The sequence below is a fragment of the Oncorhynchus mykiss genome, chromosome 28, assembly GCF_057628025.1.
Source record: "Oncorhynchus mykiss isolate SJ-2025 chromosome 28, ASM5762802v1, whole genome shotgun sequence".
In the NCBI taxonomy this organism is placed as follows: domain Eukaryota; kingdom Metazoa; phylum Chordata; class Actinopteri; order Salmoniformes; family Salmonidae; genus Oncorhynchus; species Oncorhynchus mykiss.
The window spans coordinates 4620734-4638634 of NC_143049.1; the positions used below are offsets into that span (position 1 = coordinate 4620734).

At 42.3% G+C, this 17901-nt stretch overlaps 1 protein-coding gene and 1 long non-coding RNA gene across 6 annotated transcripts in view; one reads left to right on the top strand and one right to left on the bottom strand.

The window, feature by feature from the left end:
* Positions 1–17901, bottom strand: part of eeig2a (EEIG family member 2a) — an 18686-nt gene continuing 785 nt past the window's right edge. For 2 of the 5 annotated variants that reach the window (XR_016492967.1, XR_016492968.1), the window contains exons 2-12: positions 14054–14174; positions 13753–13782; positions 11084–11200; positions 10429–10475; positions 8052–8164; positions 7788–7883; positions 7346–7589; positions 7089–7225; positions 3710–3773; positions 3385–3481; positions 1–1086 (exon numbers count right to left, since the gene is read on the bottom strand). Coding sequence is in view for 3 of the 5 variants with exons in the window: in XM_021588838.3 (XP_021444513.1) it covers positions 3439–3481; positions 3710–3773; positions 7089–7225; positions 7346–7589; positions 7788–7883; positions 8052–8164; positions 10429–10475; positions 11084–11200; positions 13753–13782; positions 14054–14174 (1012 nt within the window). In the remaining 2 variants the exon portion in view is untranslated. Of the gene's footprint in view, positions 3482–3709; positions 3774–7088; positions 7226–7345; positions 7590–7787; positions 7884–8051; positions 8165–10428; positions 10476–11083; positions 11201–13752; positions 13783–14053; positions 14175–17682; positions 17857–17901 lie in introns of those variants that run through there. The other 3 variants (XM_021588838.3, XM_021588839.3, XM_021588841.3) reach the window with 2 other exon arrangements.
* LOC149970670 (uncharacterized) overlaps positions 17756–17901 on the top strand; it is a 13128-nt gene continuing 12982 nt past the window's right edge. Inside the window, exon 1 of the long non-coding RNA XR_016492969.1 lies at positions 17756–17868. This is a non-coding gene — a long non-coding RNA (uncharacterized LOC149970670). The remainder of the gene's footprint in view (positions 17869–17901) is intronic.

Below are 17901 nucleotides of genomic sequence, written 5' to 3' on the forward strand. Positions count from 1 at the left end.
TGGAATTGTTTAAGATATTTTGTCACATGCACGTATCCAGTGTAAGGAAATTATTTTTTATTCTTTTACAGAGTACTTTACAGTACAACAGCATGTGTTTGTGAATTGGGATACAGTATTGAAATAACCATCTTCCAACATTTAGAAAATTAAACAATGCGGAACCAGCACTTGCAACATCAATCTACAGAAATAACCAGAAAAGCAACTAACAAAGTAGTACACCAACATCATAAAGACATGCTATAAAAAGGTTTCATTGTGGTAAAATAGACAAATAAGAAACAGTCATTAAAAATGTAACATTATGAAAATCAGAATACATTTTTTTGTCTCTTATCTAATCTGTATTCATACCGATAAAATGCAGACAGTATCAACATACACAAATACAACTGGTCTGCTAATTGAATGTGAGGTTGAATGAGGCAACACTTACCATACTGCATCATGGGCATAAACTCCACAAACAATATTTCAGCAAGGCACTAAACAAAAGGTCACATTTGGCCTTGCAGATGCTTGTCAGAACTCTAGCATCCTGGTTGGATCACTGTACTTGACTGACTCCATCTTTCCTTGAATGAACCTAACCGGGCCCCACTTTCCACGAGCAAAATATCAACAAAAGGTTCACTGTCCCTAAAGCAGTTTTCCCTCCTACTTACTACTACAGAATCAAAATAAGCTTTCTGAAAAAAATAAACATCTGATTTGATGTCTGGACAAGGAGGCCTCTCCAAATACTTACAAATACAATTTTGTAAATCAAAGCAAGTGAACTGTTGTCAATATTGGGATCATAGTGAAGCTACTATATAACCGTTTTGCTGAGGATTCAACACCTAAACACCAACCTACAGGTCTGTCTAGTAACTAATCCAGTTACAAGGACATCGTCAACGCCATCTGATGTTAACACTCCTCGTCCTCCCTCTCTCTCACCATCTGGCACCATATGTAATTCCGCTGCTTATAGAACCTTCATTCCCGGCTCGAGTCTTCATGTATAGCTAAACATACTGTCAGTTCCTCTTTGTTCATACGACAGAATCAGGCACCTGTAGGTCGATGACATCACACAACCTGTGTGTGTATAGTTCTTCAGTCAGTTTTAAGGTCATTGTGGGAAATGATCACATTTTGTCAGTTAATACACCTGTGTGCGCACATGTGGAACACTACACATTTGTTAATTTTTTTTATTTGTTGATAAACTGATCACTCCCTATACTTTCAATGCATTTTTCCGCAAAAGGTAGGTAAACTGTTGCACCAAAAATAATTGCTGGGTCAACTTTGTTTACTTGCGTTTGTCCTCCACTACACCCCCTGCACATTTTACACAGTGAACATGTCAAGCAGCAACATACAACTGTAAATTACAACATACCTCCCAGAGTAATAACCTAGAACCATTTGACTTCCATTAAAAAAAATCACAAGCCCTTTTTGTTGTAAGAGCACAGTATTCTCCTACCTATCTAAAAATGTTACATAAGGCCTGCAGGCTGGAAACACTACCCCCTCTGGGTAGAGAGAACATTATACTGCTCCACTCTAGTCCATACAGTGCATTCAGAAATTATTCAGACCCCTTGACATTTTAGACTTTGTTACATTAGATTGTTACATTACAGCCTTACTCTAAAATTGATTAAATCGTTTTTTTCCCCTCATCAATCTACACACAATATCCCATAATGACAAATATATTTACATAAGTATTCAGACCCTTTGTTGGAGGACCTTTCGCAGCGATTACAGCCTCACGTCTTATTGGGTATGACATTACAAACTTGGCACATCTGTATTTGTGGAGTTTCTCCCATTCTTCTCAGCAGATCCTCTCAAGCGATATCAGGTTGGATTGGGAGAGTTGCTGCACAGCTATTTTCAGGACTCTCCAGAGATGTTCGATTGGGTTCAAGTCCGGGCTCTGGCTGGGCCACTCAAGGACATTCAGAGACTTGTCCCGAAGCCACTCCTGGGTTGTCATGGCTGTGCTTAGGGTTGTTGTCCTGTTGGAAGGTGAACCTTCACCCCAGTCGGAGGTCCTGAGTGCTCTGGAGCAGGTTTTCATGGAGGATCTTTCTGTACTTTTCTCCATTTATCTTTCCCTTGATCCTGACTAGTCTCCCAGTCCCTGCCACTAAAAACCATCCCCACAGCATGATGCTGCCACCACCACCATGCTTCACCGTAGGGATGCTTGGCATTAAGGCCAAAGAGTTCAATGTTGGTTTCATCAGACCAGAGAATCTTGTTTCTCATTGTCTGAGAGTCCTTTAGGTGCATTTTGGCAAACTCCAAGCGGGCTGTCATGTGCCTTTTACTGAGAAGCATTCTTCCGTCTGGCCACTTCACCACAAAGGGGGAGTCTGGCCCTTCTCCCAGATTGCTCAGTTGGCCGGGAGGACAGCTCTAGGAAGAGTCTTGGCGGTTCCAAACTTCTTCCATTGAAGAATGATAGAGGTCACTGTGTTCTTGGGGACCTTCAATGCTGCAGACATCTTCTGGTTCCCTTCCCCAGATCTGTGCCTCAACACAATCCTGTCTCTGATCTTTACGGACAATCCTTTCGACCTCATGGCTTGGTTTTTTGATCTGACATGCACGGTCAACTGTGGGACCGTATATAGACAGGTGTGTGCCTTTCCAAATCATGTCCAATTGAATTTACCACAGGTGGACCAACCAAGTTCTATAAATATCTCAAGGATGATCAATGGAAACAGGATGCACTTGAGCTTAAGTTCGAGTCTCATAGCAAAGGGCATTACTTTTTCTCCCCAATTTCTTGGTATCCAATTGGTAGTTACAGTCATGTCTCATCGCTGCAACTCCCGTACGGACTCGGGAGAGGTGAAGTTCGAGAACTGTGCGCCCTCCGAAACACAATCCAACCAAACCGCACTGCTTCTTGACACAATGCCCACTTAAACCGGAAGCCACACCAATGTGTCAGAGTGCGCGATGGGACAAGGACATCCCTGCCGGCGAACTCTCCCCTAACCCGGACGACGCTGGGCCAGGTGTGCGCCGCCCCGTGGGTCTCCCGGTCACAATCGGCTGCGACAGAGCCTGGACTCGAACCCAGAATCTCTAGTGGCACAGCGCCTTAGACCACTGGACCACTCGGGAGGCCAGGGTATGAATATTTAAGTTATTAAGTAGGTAAGGTATTTCTGTTTTTAAAAAACCTGTTTTCACTTTGTCATTATGGGGTATTGTTTGTAGATTGATGACGAAAACATGTCATTTAAGACATTTTAGAATAAGGCTATAACATGTGGGAAAGGGAAAGGGTCTGAACACTTGCCAAATGCACAGTATATCCTCCTCTTTCTTCTCAAAAATAAGTTGACATGAACCTCAGGTCACCTTCTTCCTTTAACACTAGGGGAAGCAGTCTCACATGTCCGCTCCCCCTGGGGGCTAGCGTTTGATCACCACCTGCTCGTAGGGCCCAGCCCCAACCCTGAAAGAGAACACCAGACATAAACACATGTTATCTCACCAGCCAAAACTCACACAAACAAGTGAAAGGGCATTACTGAACAACTCTTCACAACCAACAAATAGTCTATCAATCAAATATTCTTTAACTATCGATTGGCCGTCGTGCAGTTAAAAAAAGGTGAAATATCAGTGACAGTGCCTGTTGTGTCATTCTATTTCTGATGCATTAGGTAATGATGTCACCAACCTGGTGTGTTGGCTGCCCAGCGCCGTGCTTCCACCAGGACCAACAAACAGCTTGAGCCCCTCCTCTGTAACACGCAAAAACAAGTAAGTTACTGTCAATCAACACAAGGTCCCAGCGCTGCGAAAATTGCTTAGGAACCAACAATGAGACATCTAAAAAGAAGTGGTTATTGACAAGAGTGTTATTCACGATGAGAAAGAGGCATGGCATAGAGGGACTTTGCTTTAGCAGCAAAGAACTAGAAATGTGTTACTTGAAAATGGCAAATACAGTAATCTGTTAACCCATTAGTCTAATCCATGTCTAAACCAGGGGAGGGGGTTTCTACTAAACTATAATTAATTGTTTTAAGAAGGTCATACCAAGGATCATTTTGCTATTTGATTTCAAATTTTAAGACCCCTTGATGTATCGAAAAAAATGACAATTATTTTATGGAAAATCTGATTTGGCCTTACTGCCCATACAAACGCATTGAATAACATATTCACTACATGGAACAGAGAGACCCACCCCAAAGAAAAATCTAAAGGAAGTTTGTTCTGAGGTGTCTGTCCTATATGTGAGAGATGTTATTATTTTTATATATACACACACACACTACCTATCAAAAGTTTGGGGTCACTTAGAAATGTCCTTGATTTTGAAAGAAAAGCACATTTTTTGTCTATTAAAATAACATCAAATTGATCAGAAATACAGTGTAGACATTGTTAATGTTGTAAATGACTATTGTAGCTGGAAAAGGCTGATTTTTATGGAATATCTACATAGGCGTAAAGAGGCCCATTATCAGCAACCATCACTCCTGTGTTCCAATTGCACGTTGTGTTAGCTAATCCAAGTTAATCATTTTAAAAGGCTAATTGATCATTAGAAAACCCTTGCAATTATGTTAGCACAGCTGAAAACTGTTGTGCTGATTAAAGAAGCAATACAACTGTCCTTCTTCAGACTAGTTGAGTATCTGGAGCATCAGCATTTGTGGGTTTGATTACAGGCTCAAAATGGCCAGAAACGAAGACCTTTCTTCTGAAACTCATCAGTCTATTCTTGTTCTGAGAAAGAGCTCATACAACGCTGTGTACTACTCCCTTCACAGAACAGAGCAAACTGGCTCTAACCAGGAGTGGAAGGCCCCGGTGCACAACTGAGCAAGAGGACAAGTACATTAGAGTGTCTAGTTTGAGAAATGCCTTAACTGGCAGCTTCATTAAATAGTACCCGCAAAACACCAGTCTCAACATCAACAGTGAAGAGGCGACTCCGGGATGCTGGCCTCGTCACTGTTGACGTTGAGACTGGTGCTGAGAGAAGGACAGTGTACCATCTAGCCATACTCCCAAGTACTTGTATGAGGTGACTACCTTAAGCTCTCTAAACCCTCAGAGGTAGTAATCATACCGGTGGGGAGAGGGGCATTCTTCTTACCAAACCACATGACCTTTGTTTTGGAGATGTTCAGAATAAGGTTAAGGGGCAGAGAAAGCTTGTTGGACGCTAAGAAGGCTTTGTTGTAGCGCATTTAACACATGCGGGGAGGGGCCTTCTGAGTATAAAATTGTATAATCTGCATATAAATGGATGAGCGCGCATCCTACTGCCTGAGCTATGTTGTTGATGTAAATTGAGAAGAGCGTGGGGCCTAGGTTCGAGCCTTGGGGTAAACCCTTGGTGACAGACAGTGGCTAAGACAGCAGATGTTCAGACTTTATACACTGCACTCTTTGAGAGAGAGGTAGTTAGCAAACCAGGCCAAAGACCCCTCAGAGACACCAATATGCCTTAGCCGTCCCACAAGAATGGAGTGGTCTACCGTATCAAAAGCTTAGACTAAGTAGCAGCACAACATTGCTTGGAATCAAGGGCAATAGTGTCATCATTGAGGACCTTTAAGGTTGCAGTGACACATCCATAACCTGAGCGGAAACCAGATTGCATACCAAAGAGAATACTATAGACATCAAGAAAGCCAGTCAGTTGCTTATTGACAAGTTTTTCCAACACTTTTGATAAACAGGGCAAAAATAAATATACCTATAACAGTTAGGATCAGCTTTATCTCGCCTTTAAATAAAGGATGAACTGTGGCTGCCTTCCAAGCAATGGGAACCTCCCCAGAGAGACAGGTTAAAAGGTCAGAGATAGGCTTGGTGATGATCGGGGCAGAAACCTTAAAGAAGAAAGGCTCTAAACCATCTGACCCAGATGTTTTTTTGGGGGTCAGGTTTAAGGAGCTCCTTTAGCACCTCAGACTCAGTGACCGCCTGCAGGGAGAAACTTTGTAGCGGGGCAGGGGAAAAAGAGGGAGAGGCATCAGGGCTAGTTGCATTAGAACGGGTGGGAGATGAGGAAATGTTGGATGGGCAAGGAGGCATGGCTGAGTCAAAGAGGAAACTTGACTTTAATGAAGTGGTGATTAAAGAGCTCAGCCATGTGCTTCTTGTCGGTAACAACCACATCATCAATTTAAAGGGACATGGGCAGCTGTGAGGAGGAGGGTTTATTCTCCAGGTCTTCAACCATTTACCAGAACTTCTTGGGGTTAGACCCACAGAGAGAGAACTGCTCCTTAAAGTAACTAACTTTGGCCTTCCAAACTTTGAGCACACTTATTTCTCATTAGCCATGTGCCGCGCCTTTCGCCAAATGCAATTCTTGAGGTGGAGTAACTCTGCCAGATCACGGTCGAACCAGGGGCTGAACCTGTTTTTAATTCTAATTTTCTTTATGGGGGCGTGTTTGTTAACAATACCACTGAAAATATCAAAAAAGAAGGTTCAAGTGTCTTCGACAGAGGGGATCAAGCTGATTCTATACCAATTTACAGAGGCCAGTTCATGAAGGAAGGCTTGATCATTATAGTTTTTTAGCAAGCGTCTATGACAAATCGGGGCAGGCTGTAAAGCAGTGATCACTAAGGTCATTACGGAAACCACCAGACTGATACCCATCAGGATGATTTGTAAGGATAACATCAAGGAGAGTATTCTTTTCTGGGTGTTTGGAGTCATACCTTGTGGGATTGGTAATAATCTGAGAAAGATTTAGGGAGTCCCATTGCTTTAGGACTTGGTCAGGTGGTTTAAGCATGTCCCAGTTTAGGTCACCTCTTAGGACAAATTCAGACTTAGTGTAAGGGGCCAGAAGAGAACTTAGGGCAGGTAGGGTACAGGCCGGTGCTGATGGTGGACGATAACACCCAGCAACAGTCAACAAAGAGCTATTTGAAAGTTTAATGCTTAAAACCAGCTAATCAAATAGTTTGGGGACAGACTTGGTGTAGACAACCGAGCACTGAAGGTGATCCTTGGTAATCCCCCACTGAGCTAAGCCTAACCCTATCCCTCTGAACTAAAGCCAGGGCTTGTGAGCGTACCCTCAGTGCTGGAGTCCAGTAGGCCGTGGCTGAAGTCCTGGCTCTGGAGGATCTTATCCACAACGTCGTCCGCATCCACCCGGGTAGCATCCACTCTCTTCAGCTGAGACTCCACTGAGTTCTGCTTCATCAGATGCCTAAGGCACACACACACGTAAGGGGAAAAAAGCACTGGTGGATGAGATGGAAAGAAAGACTCCTGTTGATTACATTGCGATACTCATCTCTGATCTTTCAACAAAGTATGTGAATATTACCTGCTCAGTCTCTCGGAGGCAGAGCTCTTTGTGGGGGTGGGGGGATATTCAGGCACGGGGAAGTAGGCACAGGTGACAGAGACCGGGAGTGTAGAGTGGGCCTCCTTCTCCCCCCTCTCAGTCCCCCGGTCCTCTCTGGGTTCAGGAATGCTTGCAATGCCCGTCGAGGCGGAGCCTGCTGAGGGGTTCCTCTTGTGCGTGAGCTCTGATAGGCTGGAAGAGCGCGAGTGACCTGTGCTGTAGCCTATGGGGAACGAGTAGGTAATGTTACCCTCCACACAACAGAGACACAGATTTCACAACAAGAACCATAACTTTGACAGCAAGCTATAGCTTTTCAGACATTCATGCCTACTGTTCATATCTTATTTAGTTCATGACACAAGTCATAGCCTTTTCTCATCCGCATTTGGTTCAGACGAGGCGTGTAGCTACTAGCTACCTGAGACTTTGGACTGCTGGCTGGCGTAGCTGGACGTTCTAGAATGGCCACATGCTCCCAGTTCATCAGGAACAGATGCACACTTCCCTGGGGCCTCTGAGCAGGAGAGAACAGCAGTACAATATTTTGACAATGTCAATACACAACATTAGCACTAATGATTACTGATTAACAGGGTTTAATTCTGCAATCCTTGTAAAGCAAAGTGTTATGTGTACAGAGCCGGCGGGAGGTATGTGTGTGTTTGGGTGTGTGTGTGTGTACCTGGGACGGGGAGGCAGGGTGTTGGTGTGTGTGTGTCCCCTCCCTTCCGGTCTTCGTGGAGACACTCTGCCTCAGCCTGCTGAAGGCCCAGTTTCATGGCCGTGGACGGTGGCCTGCAGGGACATTGTCAGTCACATCAACTGCTTTCACTGACCCGATTAGCTGCTTTACAAACATCACCATCTGTTCCAAACCTACTACTCCCTACCATGCATGGTTGTTGATTGGTTTGAGTCTTTAATTTGTTTGTCCAAATGGTTATTTCAAAGTCAGTGGCTGAATTGAATACATGTTAATGTAACATCTAAAGCCATAATTGACATATCCATTTAAAGCCATTTTTTTTGTGAATGCAAAGTTCTTCTGTGGAACTGGAACACGTGAATCTTATCCTATCAGAAGTGCTGATCTGTTAGCAAGAGGATTTTATGAGCCGTATATCAGCGGAGCTTCATGTTCATCTTTAATAACCCCACTTTCACAACACAGGAAAGCACCAGGTCTCACTTCTTTTATTTCTTAGATGAACGGGTCTAACTCAAGATTGGAGAGGGGGTGGACTCACATTACATACCAGAGACCAAATTATATACAAGAGACAGAGACCATGAAAGTGAGGGAGAAGAAGAGAGTGGGACAGACATTTAAAGAGAGACACTGGAAGGAGACAAAGTTAGTCAAAGGACCAGTGCAGTCAAAATTCTGTTCTTGCTGATAGAAACTAACACTGTAAAAGTGTGAGAAAAAAAATGTATCAGTGTTATTTCCTGATAGTTGCTGGTTGAAAATACAATCTACACAGGACCTTCTAATTCAGCCTGTTTGCACGGGCGGAAGATTCAGCTTGCCACCACATCAAATCTTATTTGTCACATGCGCTGAATACAACAGGTGTAGACCTCACTGTGAAATGCTGAATACAACAGGTGTAGACCTCACTGTGAAATGCTGAATACAACAGGTGTAGACCTCACTGTGAAATGCTGAATACAACAGGTGTAGACCTCACTGTGAAATGCTGAATACAACAGGTGTAGACCTCACTGTGAAATGCTGAATACAACAGGTGTAGACCTCACTGTGAAATTCTTACACGCCCCTAACCAACAATGCAGTTTAAGAAAAATACGTGTCAAGTAAAAAAAATAACACAGCAGTGAAATAACAATAGTGAGGCTATATACAGGCGGTACAGAGTCAATGGGCACCGGGTGGTAAATTGGTTAATAATAGACCAATAAAGATGTATTTATTTATTAGGATCCCCATTAGTCGACGCCAATGGCGACAGCTAGTCTTAGTCTTACTGGTGTCCGACATATAACAAAAAATACATTAGACAAAATACTTTAAAACTAGCTGTTATTGGCAAATTTGTAAGTTTCCCCTTCCCTTCTACAAAGCTCTTACAATACTCCCAACACACACATTGTGTGTGAGTCACATTCTGTAGGAGAAAAGCTTAGTAAAAGACAGACACACTCTGTGGGGGACACCGAGGAACACGGAGGCACACCAGCACTTCATGATTGCATGAAAGCTTTCTCCCAGAATCTCTCCACTGTGTCATCAGAGGCATTGGCCAAGGCAACCCTCCCACACTCACTGCATTAGTGAGGACTGATTCTAAGTCCATTTTCACCCCCTCCATGGTGAAATATAAAGGCTCTGTAAACGTTATATTCCATTCGGTTTCCTCCACTGTGGGATTCAGACAATAGAGCGACGTGTTCAGAGAGAGGGCACTGGGGTGGTGCAGTAGAGTGTGATTCAGTGTGTGTGTTTGTTTACGAGGGTGTCCAAAGTAAAGGCGCTGCCAGGAGTGTGTGGGCACGTCATGCTCAAATCAGTCCTTTCTAACAGACAGAATCTGTGAGGAAGTTCTCTTATCATATCGAAACAATAGAACTCTTGCTATTCATTTTCAATGGCAGAAGTTGGTTTGATTAGAGTCCACAAGTATAACTTGACTTCAAATTGTTCACGTGGTGCTGAGGAAACTGTGCCAACACTTGAACTTTTACAAACACGGGATGGTAATTAACCCCCTGCGTTTCTGGGACTCTGTTTCATAAAGCCACAGAGATAGCAGCCGTGTCTGGGTGTACTCAGAGACAGGATGCTGAATGCATATGTAGGTTGGTGGTTTGCTCTGTGTGTCTGTGGTCTGGCCAGATGCAGACTTCTGTCTGTCGGTCTGTCACATCAATGTTTCCTACTTACCTTTACTGAATAATGGGCCAAAACTGCATTCATTTCCGATAAGCTAATCCTGCAGTTGTACCACTGATCCAAAATCAGTGAAGTCCAAAAAAACGTTTTGTGATGCAACCCACCAGAAGGATTGAACAAAAACGGTAATGAAAGGTGCACTTACGTTTTAAAGCAGGGGTCCCCAGACATGAGCAGTGTACTAATGACAACCTGTGACAGAGGTGACAAAAACAATGTCAGCCCCAAAAAAATGGCAGCACGGCTCATACACATCCACAGGCCCTATGAAATAGGATGAAGTGATCCTAGACCTGTGTCGAAGTACAAATTCTACCCGAAGCATGTACAATATACATTCATGACAACAGGTACTTCTCCAATATCACAGGCTCAGAGGTGCCTGTCTTCACGTACATGTTAGAGCAGTTGCATCATTAGAATACCTAATCCTGAATGGTGACTAGGGGGCGGAGGAGGGTGATAGCTAACCATGTGCTTACTCCCAATGTGTGCCAATACTTGGGTATGTTGGCTATGACCCAATACTCTCACATGGTTCCCTTCCTGGTCTCCTCTCCCTCATGAACACTCATTAGTAAGACTGGATAGCTGACGTTGTGTAGGCTAATCCGTGTATTTCTTTAATCTATCCAGTCCTTTAAGAGCAGTGATCCCTGTGTAGACAAGTAGGGCTCCTCATTCTAGAGTGATAGGACAGAGCCAAGTGGACTAGGGCAGAGGAGGACAGACTCCAGTGTCATACACACGTCCTATACAGTAGATGTTTTGGAGGCCTGTCTAACTGTACCGAAGTGTACCTTGAGTATAGAGTTGTCCTGTCTGGAGTTCTTGGTGTCGTAACCCTCTAGTAGGCATCGGCGCGTCGTTCTGCCAGAGCCAGCAAACTCTGACAGGTTCAGGTCAGCAAAACCCAGCTACAGAATAGAGAGAACAGATCTTTTCAGGTTTATGGTAACCGCGAGTCTAGTACATCCATGTAATATAGCCTACACCTTCACAATAAATCCATTATTTATTTTAGGTCTAAAGATGCATGATAAAAAAAACGTACAGAATAGTATACTCGTGAGTTGTCCTTATGTTAGGTTCTGATGTGGCTATGCCAAATCTGTGGCCTACACTAGTTATATATTAAAGCAAGATTTTCTTACAATTCTGTGGCATTATTTTACGTCATTTTATAGTTTAAAGAATACAATTGAACAAATCTGAATAAAATAAACATTTTCCCCAAACGATTTGAGGGAGTGCGCACATGCGGCTATTCTGTGTTGAGCGGTTAACAAAGAAATAGATCATTAATAACTCTAAATGAAGCATATAGGAGCAACTTTAGTTGTTCTACAAACGTTACGCTCAATGTTTTTGATTTGTAATACATTGTAAGGCTGCATGACGCGACTAATGATTTGAAAAAAATAGCTTGAAAGGCATGAGCTCTGCTTTGTTTCTTTGTGCAGGCTGTACACACTTCATTAGTCTCTCATTCACAATTTGTCAAGCACTTGATAATGCCTCAAATTTCACGGTGGCATCCCCTTTGTGGCCGTAACGCAACCTAAAAAAAAATCCATGCCTTTTGCGGCTAGTGGCCGTTGTGCCCTTGGCCCGGAGTGCTGCGTTGTGCTCTTCACCCCGAGCACTGCGCGCTCCGAATAGACTTTCACTCACATCTCCATCACGTGATCGGGTCTTTCTCACAGGCTACAAGTGAAGACAGACACATCGGGAAGGTAACTGCGCACGTCCTTATCCAATTCCGAGGTGCATATTGAAGATATTGGAAAAACTGTCCACAATTACTTTGTCAGCCAACAAGTTGAGTAGGCCTAACAAATAGCAAAAGTCCTAGCCTGTCAATCTACTATAACCATAGTACAAAAGTTGACCTATTCTATTTCTGTGAGAGAAATAAATATTCCAAACAGTCTGGGGACAGTTGTGGGATGCAATAAATCCCAAATTAATACAACCACTAGCATTAAAAACAACTTTTTTACACAATGTGGCTGATGCAACAGATCAGAATACTAGCTTAAAATGTTGATAAATGATTATGCTATTTCTTCATATTATAAGCGCAGCAATGCACACATGGCACTAGCCATGCTGTTGTAGGGGTCTGTCTAACCCAGCTGTAGTTAGTAGTGGTCAGTGTCTTTCTTAAAAGAGCGCGAATGTTCTATTAGCGGGAAAACACCATTATCAAAAATGACCGCAAATGCGATTATGCATGTAATGGCAATTTCTTATGCTGGGTATCATTCACAAGTAATGATATATAATTCACACTTGATAGGCTAATATTGTCACTCAGACTATTCTTGATTTAATCTTGTACTAAATAATGTGTGAAATTTGTTTTGATTTAGAATGGATCATTATCATGTACCTGTCTCGAAACAAGGGCAGCGTCAAAAAAATGCATGTCATCTATATGCACTTAAATAGCGAATAGTGGACTCTTTTCCCGTGGTTCATTTTCATGCCAGTCAGGTTGGCTATGATACTGTTGTTAAGAAAAGCAATGTGCTTAATATTAGGAAAGTTGAGAAATAAATATATTAGGCCTAGTCTATAGAAAGCTGATGGGAGCCTCCTCTATTTAGGCCATCATCATGGCCCCTCGATGGGCCATCACTCTGTTTTATAATGCAATTGCATAGCCTATTGAAATGTTGCACAACGTGCTCATGGACTATCGTGAAGTGTTTGATTAGATTTTCCGATCACATTTGCATTGATGTCAGAGTGATTACAGGGACAATAGAGTGCTGAGTACCAGGCAGTTAGCAAGTTTGGTAGGCTACTAATGACCACAAGCAGCATCAGAGCCAAGTCTTGGACCAAGGGGCTCCTTAACACAGCTTTTACCCCCAAGCCATAAGACTGCTGAACAATTAATCACATGGCCACCTAGACTGTTTACATTGACATCCCACCTGCCTTTTTTTTTTTTTTACACTGCTGCTACTCACTGTTTGTTATCTATAGTATGCATAGTTACTTCACAAATGACCTCAACTAACCTGTACCCCCGCACATTGACTCGGTACCGGTACCCCCTGCAATAGCCTCACTATCGTTATGTTATTTTCTTGTGTTACTGACAAGTGATCGCCGGTGTGGCAGTAATACGGTCACTGCAACTGCCCTACTTTCAATGTACTTCCCTTTTAAGAATGAGTCATGCGGTAGTGACGTCATTCTTTAGTTATTGCCATAAGGATTAATGACTGCTTAAGGACAGAGAAGTGTTGAACAGCAATCAGTAACCAAAGACGGAAGTTCGCAGTAACAGGCTAACTATCCTCTTTAACCTCACCTTTACTAACAATGGACAAGTTACTTTCAGGCGGTGAATGACTAACTATAATTTGCATTATGATAAGAATGCTCTGTATCTACTTTAAAATGTCAGCATGCCAAGATGGTCATTGACTGAATTCAAAAGCAAAAAGATTACCTTGGCAAAGGTCTTTCCACCCTTCATTTCCTAAAATGACAAAAACATGTGTTATCCATCAAACAAACCATCCTTGTGTGCTACAAGTACATCTCCACATTCGATCTCAAAACACAGATTTTGTAGCAATAGTCTCAACAGTGATTGACATCTTGAAAGCCTGTAGTTGACCAAGTGGTAGACATATTTTAGCAGTAGACCTATTAGTATACCTACTAGTAGTATACCTATTATTGTCATCAATTGAACTTGACATAGCATTCACATAACTTTGGCAGCATTGTTGTAGTGAGTCCTGTACCTTGCGCACAGACACCCGACACACACAGGGGTCCAGTACTCCTGTCCCAGCGTTGGCACTCATCTTACACAGGAAAGAGAACCTCTTCCTCCAGCGCACACAGTTAGCCTGGACCTGCTCCCTGGAGAAGACAAAGTTAGTAGCAGTACAATCAACAACAAAAAACAGAACTGTGTGACAGTTGATTGGAATGTTTAGGTACACTACACATTCATCCATTGATCTGATTAAATGGCTAAGATAAATCTAGGCTGTCAACAAGGCAGTCAATGAGAAGATCCTGTGTGCGAGAGATGAGACATGGAACATAAAAGCCTTGAAGTAAAAATAACAAACTTCCCCATGCTCTTTCCCTTCCTATGGATTAGTCTCACATAAATAGATGTAGGCTAGGCTAAGTGAATTATAGATTTTGAAATGTGATGGCAGTGTTCTGCGCATCTGGCCCCTCACAGTGACAGATGAAGAACACTATGCATTGGCTCTTTAGAGAAAGTGATATGTAAGGTGCTTCAGCATTAATGCAGGTGAATTTTTTTTTTGTTGTATTCACGCATGACTATTTCGCTTTGGATAAAAGCATCTGCTGAATGGCATATATATATGTACCATTCAAAAGTTTGGACACCTACTCATTCAAAGGTTTTTCTTGATTGTTACTATTTTCGACATTGTAGAATAATAGTGAAGACAAATATATTAAATAACATTTAATACATCAGAGCAGCTCACAGATTACTGCACCTGTACATAGCCCACCTATAATTTAGCCCAAACAACTACCTTTTTCCCTACTGTATTTAATTTAATTTTGCTCCTTTGCACCCCATTATTTTTATTTCTACTTTGCACATTCTTCCATTGCAAATCTACAATTCCAGTGTTTTACTTGCTATATTGTATTTACTTTGCCACCATGGCCTTTTTTGCCTTTACCTCCCTTATCTCACCTCATTTGCTCACATCGTATATAGACTTGTTTATACTGTATTATTTATTGACTGTATGTTTGTTTTACTCCATGTGTAACTCTGTGTCGTTGTATGTGTTGAACTGCTTTGCTTTATCTTGGCCAGGTCGCAATTGTAAATGAGAACTTGTTCTCAACTTGCCTACCTGGTTAAATAAAGGTGAAATAAAATGAATAAAAATAAATATATGGAATCATGTAGTAACCAAAAAAAGTGCTAAACCAATCAAAATATATTTTAGAGTCTTCAAAGTAGCCACTCTTTCCCTTGATTACAGCTTTGCACACTCTTGGCATTCTCTCAACCAGCTTCACCTGGAATGCTTTTCCAACAGTCTTGAAGGAGTTCCTACATAATGCTGAGCACTTGTTGGCTACTTTTCCTTCACTCTGCAGTCTAACTCATCCCAAACCATCTCAATTGGGTTGAGGTCAGGTGATTGTGGATGCCAGGTCATCTGATGCAGCACTCAATCACTCCACTTCTTGGTAAAATAGCCCTTACACAGCCTGGAGGTTTGTTTTGGGTCATTGTCTGTTGAAAAACATTGATAGTCCCACTAAGTGCAAATCAGATGGGATGGTGTATGCTGTGGTAGCAATGCTGGTTAAGTGTGCCTTGAATTCTAAATAAATCACAGAGTGTCACTAGCAAAGCACCCCCACACCTCCTCCTCCATGCATCGCAGCGGGAACCACACATGTGTAGATCATCTGTTCACCTACTCTGCATCTCACAAAGATATGGCGGATGGAACCTAAAATCTCACATTTAGCCTCATGAGACCAAATGACAGATTTCCACAGGTCTAATGTCCATTGCTTGTAGTTCTTGGCCCAAGCAAGTCTTTTCTTATTATTGGTGTCCTTTAGTAGTAGTTTCTTTGTAGCAATTCAACCATGAAGGCCCGATTCATGCAGTTTCCTCTGTACAGTTGATGTTGAGATGTGTCTGTTACTTGAACTCTGAAGCATTTATTTGGGCTGCAATTTGAGGTGCAGTTAACTCTAATGAAATTATCCTCTGCAACAGAGGAAACTCTGGGTCTTCCTTTCCTGTGGCGGTCCTCATGAGAGCCAGTTTCATCATAGCGCTTGATGGTTTTTGCAACTGCACTTGAAGAAACTTAACATTTTCTGGATTGACTGACCTTCATGTCTTAAAGTAATGATGGGACTGTCAATTCTCATCTCCACAGAGGAACTCTGGAGCTCTGTCAGAGTGACCATCAGGTTCTTGGTCACCTCCCTGACCAAAGACCTTCTCCCCCGATTGCTCAGTTTGGCCGGGCAGCAAGCTCTAGGAAGAGTTTTGGGGGTTCCAAACTTCCATTTAAGAACGATGGAGGCCACTTTGTTCTTGGGGACCTTCAATGTTCAATGAAAGGTTTTGGTACCCTTCCCCAGATCTGTGCCTCGACATGATCCTGTCTTGGAGCTCTATGGACAAGTCCTTCGACCTCATGGCTTGGTATTTGCTCTTACATGCACTGTCAACTGTGGGACCTTATATAGACAGGTGTGTGGCTTTCCTAATTATATGCAATCAATTGAATTAGGTGGACTCCAATCAAGTTGAAGAAACATCTCAAGGATGATCAATGGAAACAGGATGCAGCAGAGATCAATTTCGAGTCTCATAGCAAAGGGTCTGAATACTTATGTAAATAAGATACTTCTGTTTGAACTTCTAAAAACCTGTTTTCTAAAAACCTGTTTTCGCTTGGTCATTATGGGGTAAGAATATTATTTTTTAATCCATTTTAGAATAAGGCTGTAACGTAACAAAATGTGGAAGAAGGGAAGGGGTCTAAATACTTTCAGAATTCACACACACAAAATTCTCTGGTACATTTACATAATTGGACAAATGCAGGCAGTTCCTCTGGGAATGCCAACTGAGTTGAACATTAAGAGCTGGCATGTGCTCCAGTTGTGTCCACTACTTTCCAGTGACTGACTCATTTAAGTGCAGTCCTACTCAGTGCGGTTGAGTGGCTTGACATGTGAATCTCTTAAAATACCACAAGGATCCGTTGGAGCTCTTAGATCGGTTCTCTCTAGGGAAAACAAGTCTGTGTTCAAATGCCACAGACAAAGTCCTATCCTGAATTCTGAGGAGGGGATGTTCCAGTCTAAACAGGAAGGAATGGTGAATGGATAACATGAGAGAAATGAGTTAGACGCTGTTAACGTGACTTGACAGATCCAATCTTTAACGGATTCTAAACTAGTTTTTAGACAATATGTCTAGCCATCTCAATGGCTCTGGATCCTTGGAGAGCAAGTAGTTCTTGTTGCATCAACTGATGTTGAGTGGGATAATGAGGTTTTAGGAAATGTATGAGACACCCTTTAAAAAGTCTCATATGATGGGGTTCTTGAAACATTTTCCAGCAAAGTGTTGAATGTGTGTTTGTTATAGAGTTCACTATGCGTAAAATCTCCAAAATTTAAAATCTCCAAATGTACAATGAAAACAGGGTTGGATTGGGGATGAATGATTTCCAAGTTTTTGCAACTAGTGATCAATAAGACCCTATCCAGTCTAAACTAGGAGATATTGGAATATCGGTTTTAACAAAATGATAAGCAAATCCATTACTTTTCCTTGGCATTTCAGAGTGGGAAATGGAATCTAGCGAACGTTAATACTGACCTTCAGTTGCCAGACGTTTTAAGGTAGGCTACATAAAATGTCAGATATGACAGATGAAGCAAGCCGCACACGTGCAGCCATGTTTGACAGTGGGTCTCGTGACTGAGGGTGTTTTGCTGTGTCAATCACTCAGTCAGAACAAGATGGCAGACGAGTTACCATGGAAACTACATCAAAATAACACAGGTAGAAATACAAGGCTACATATTGAATAACGTT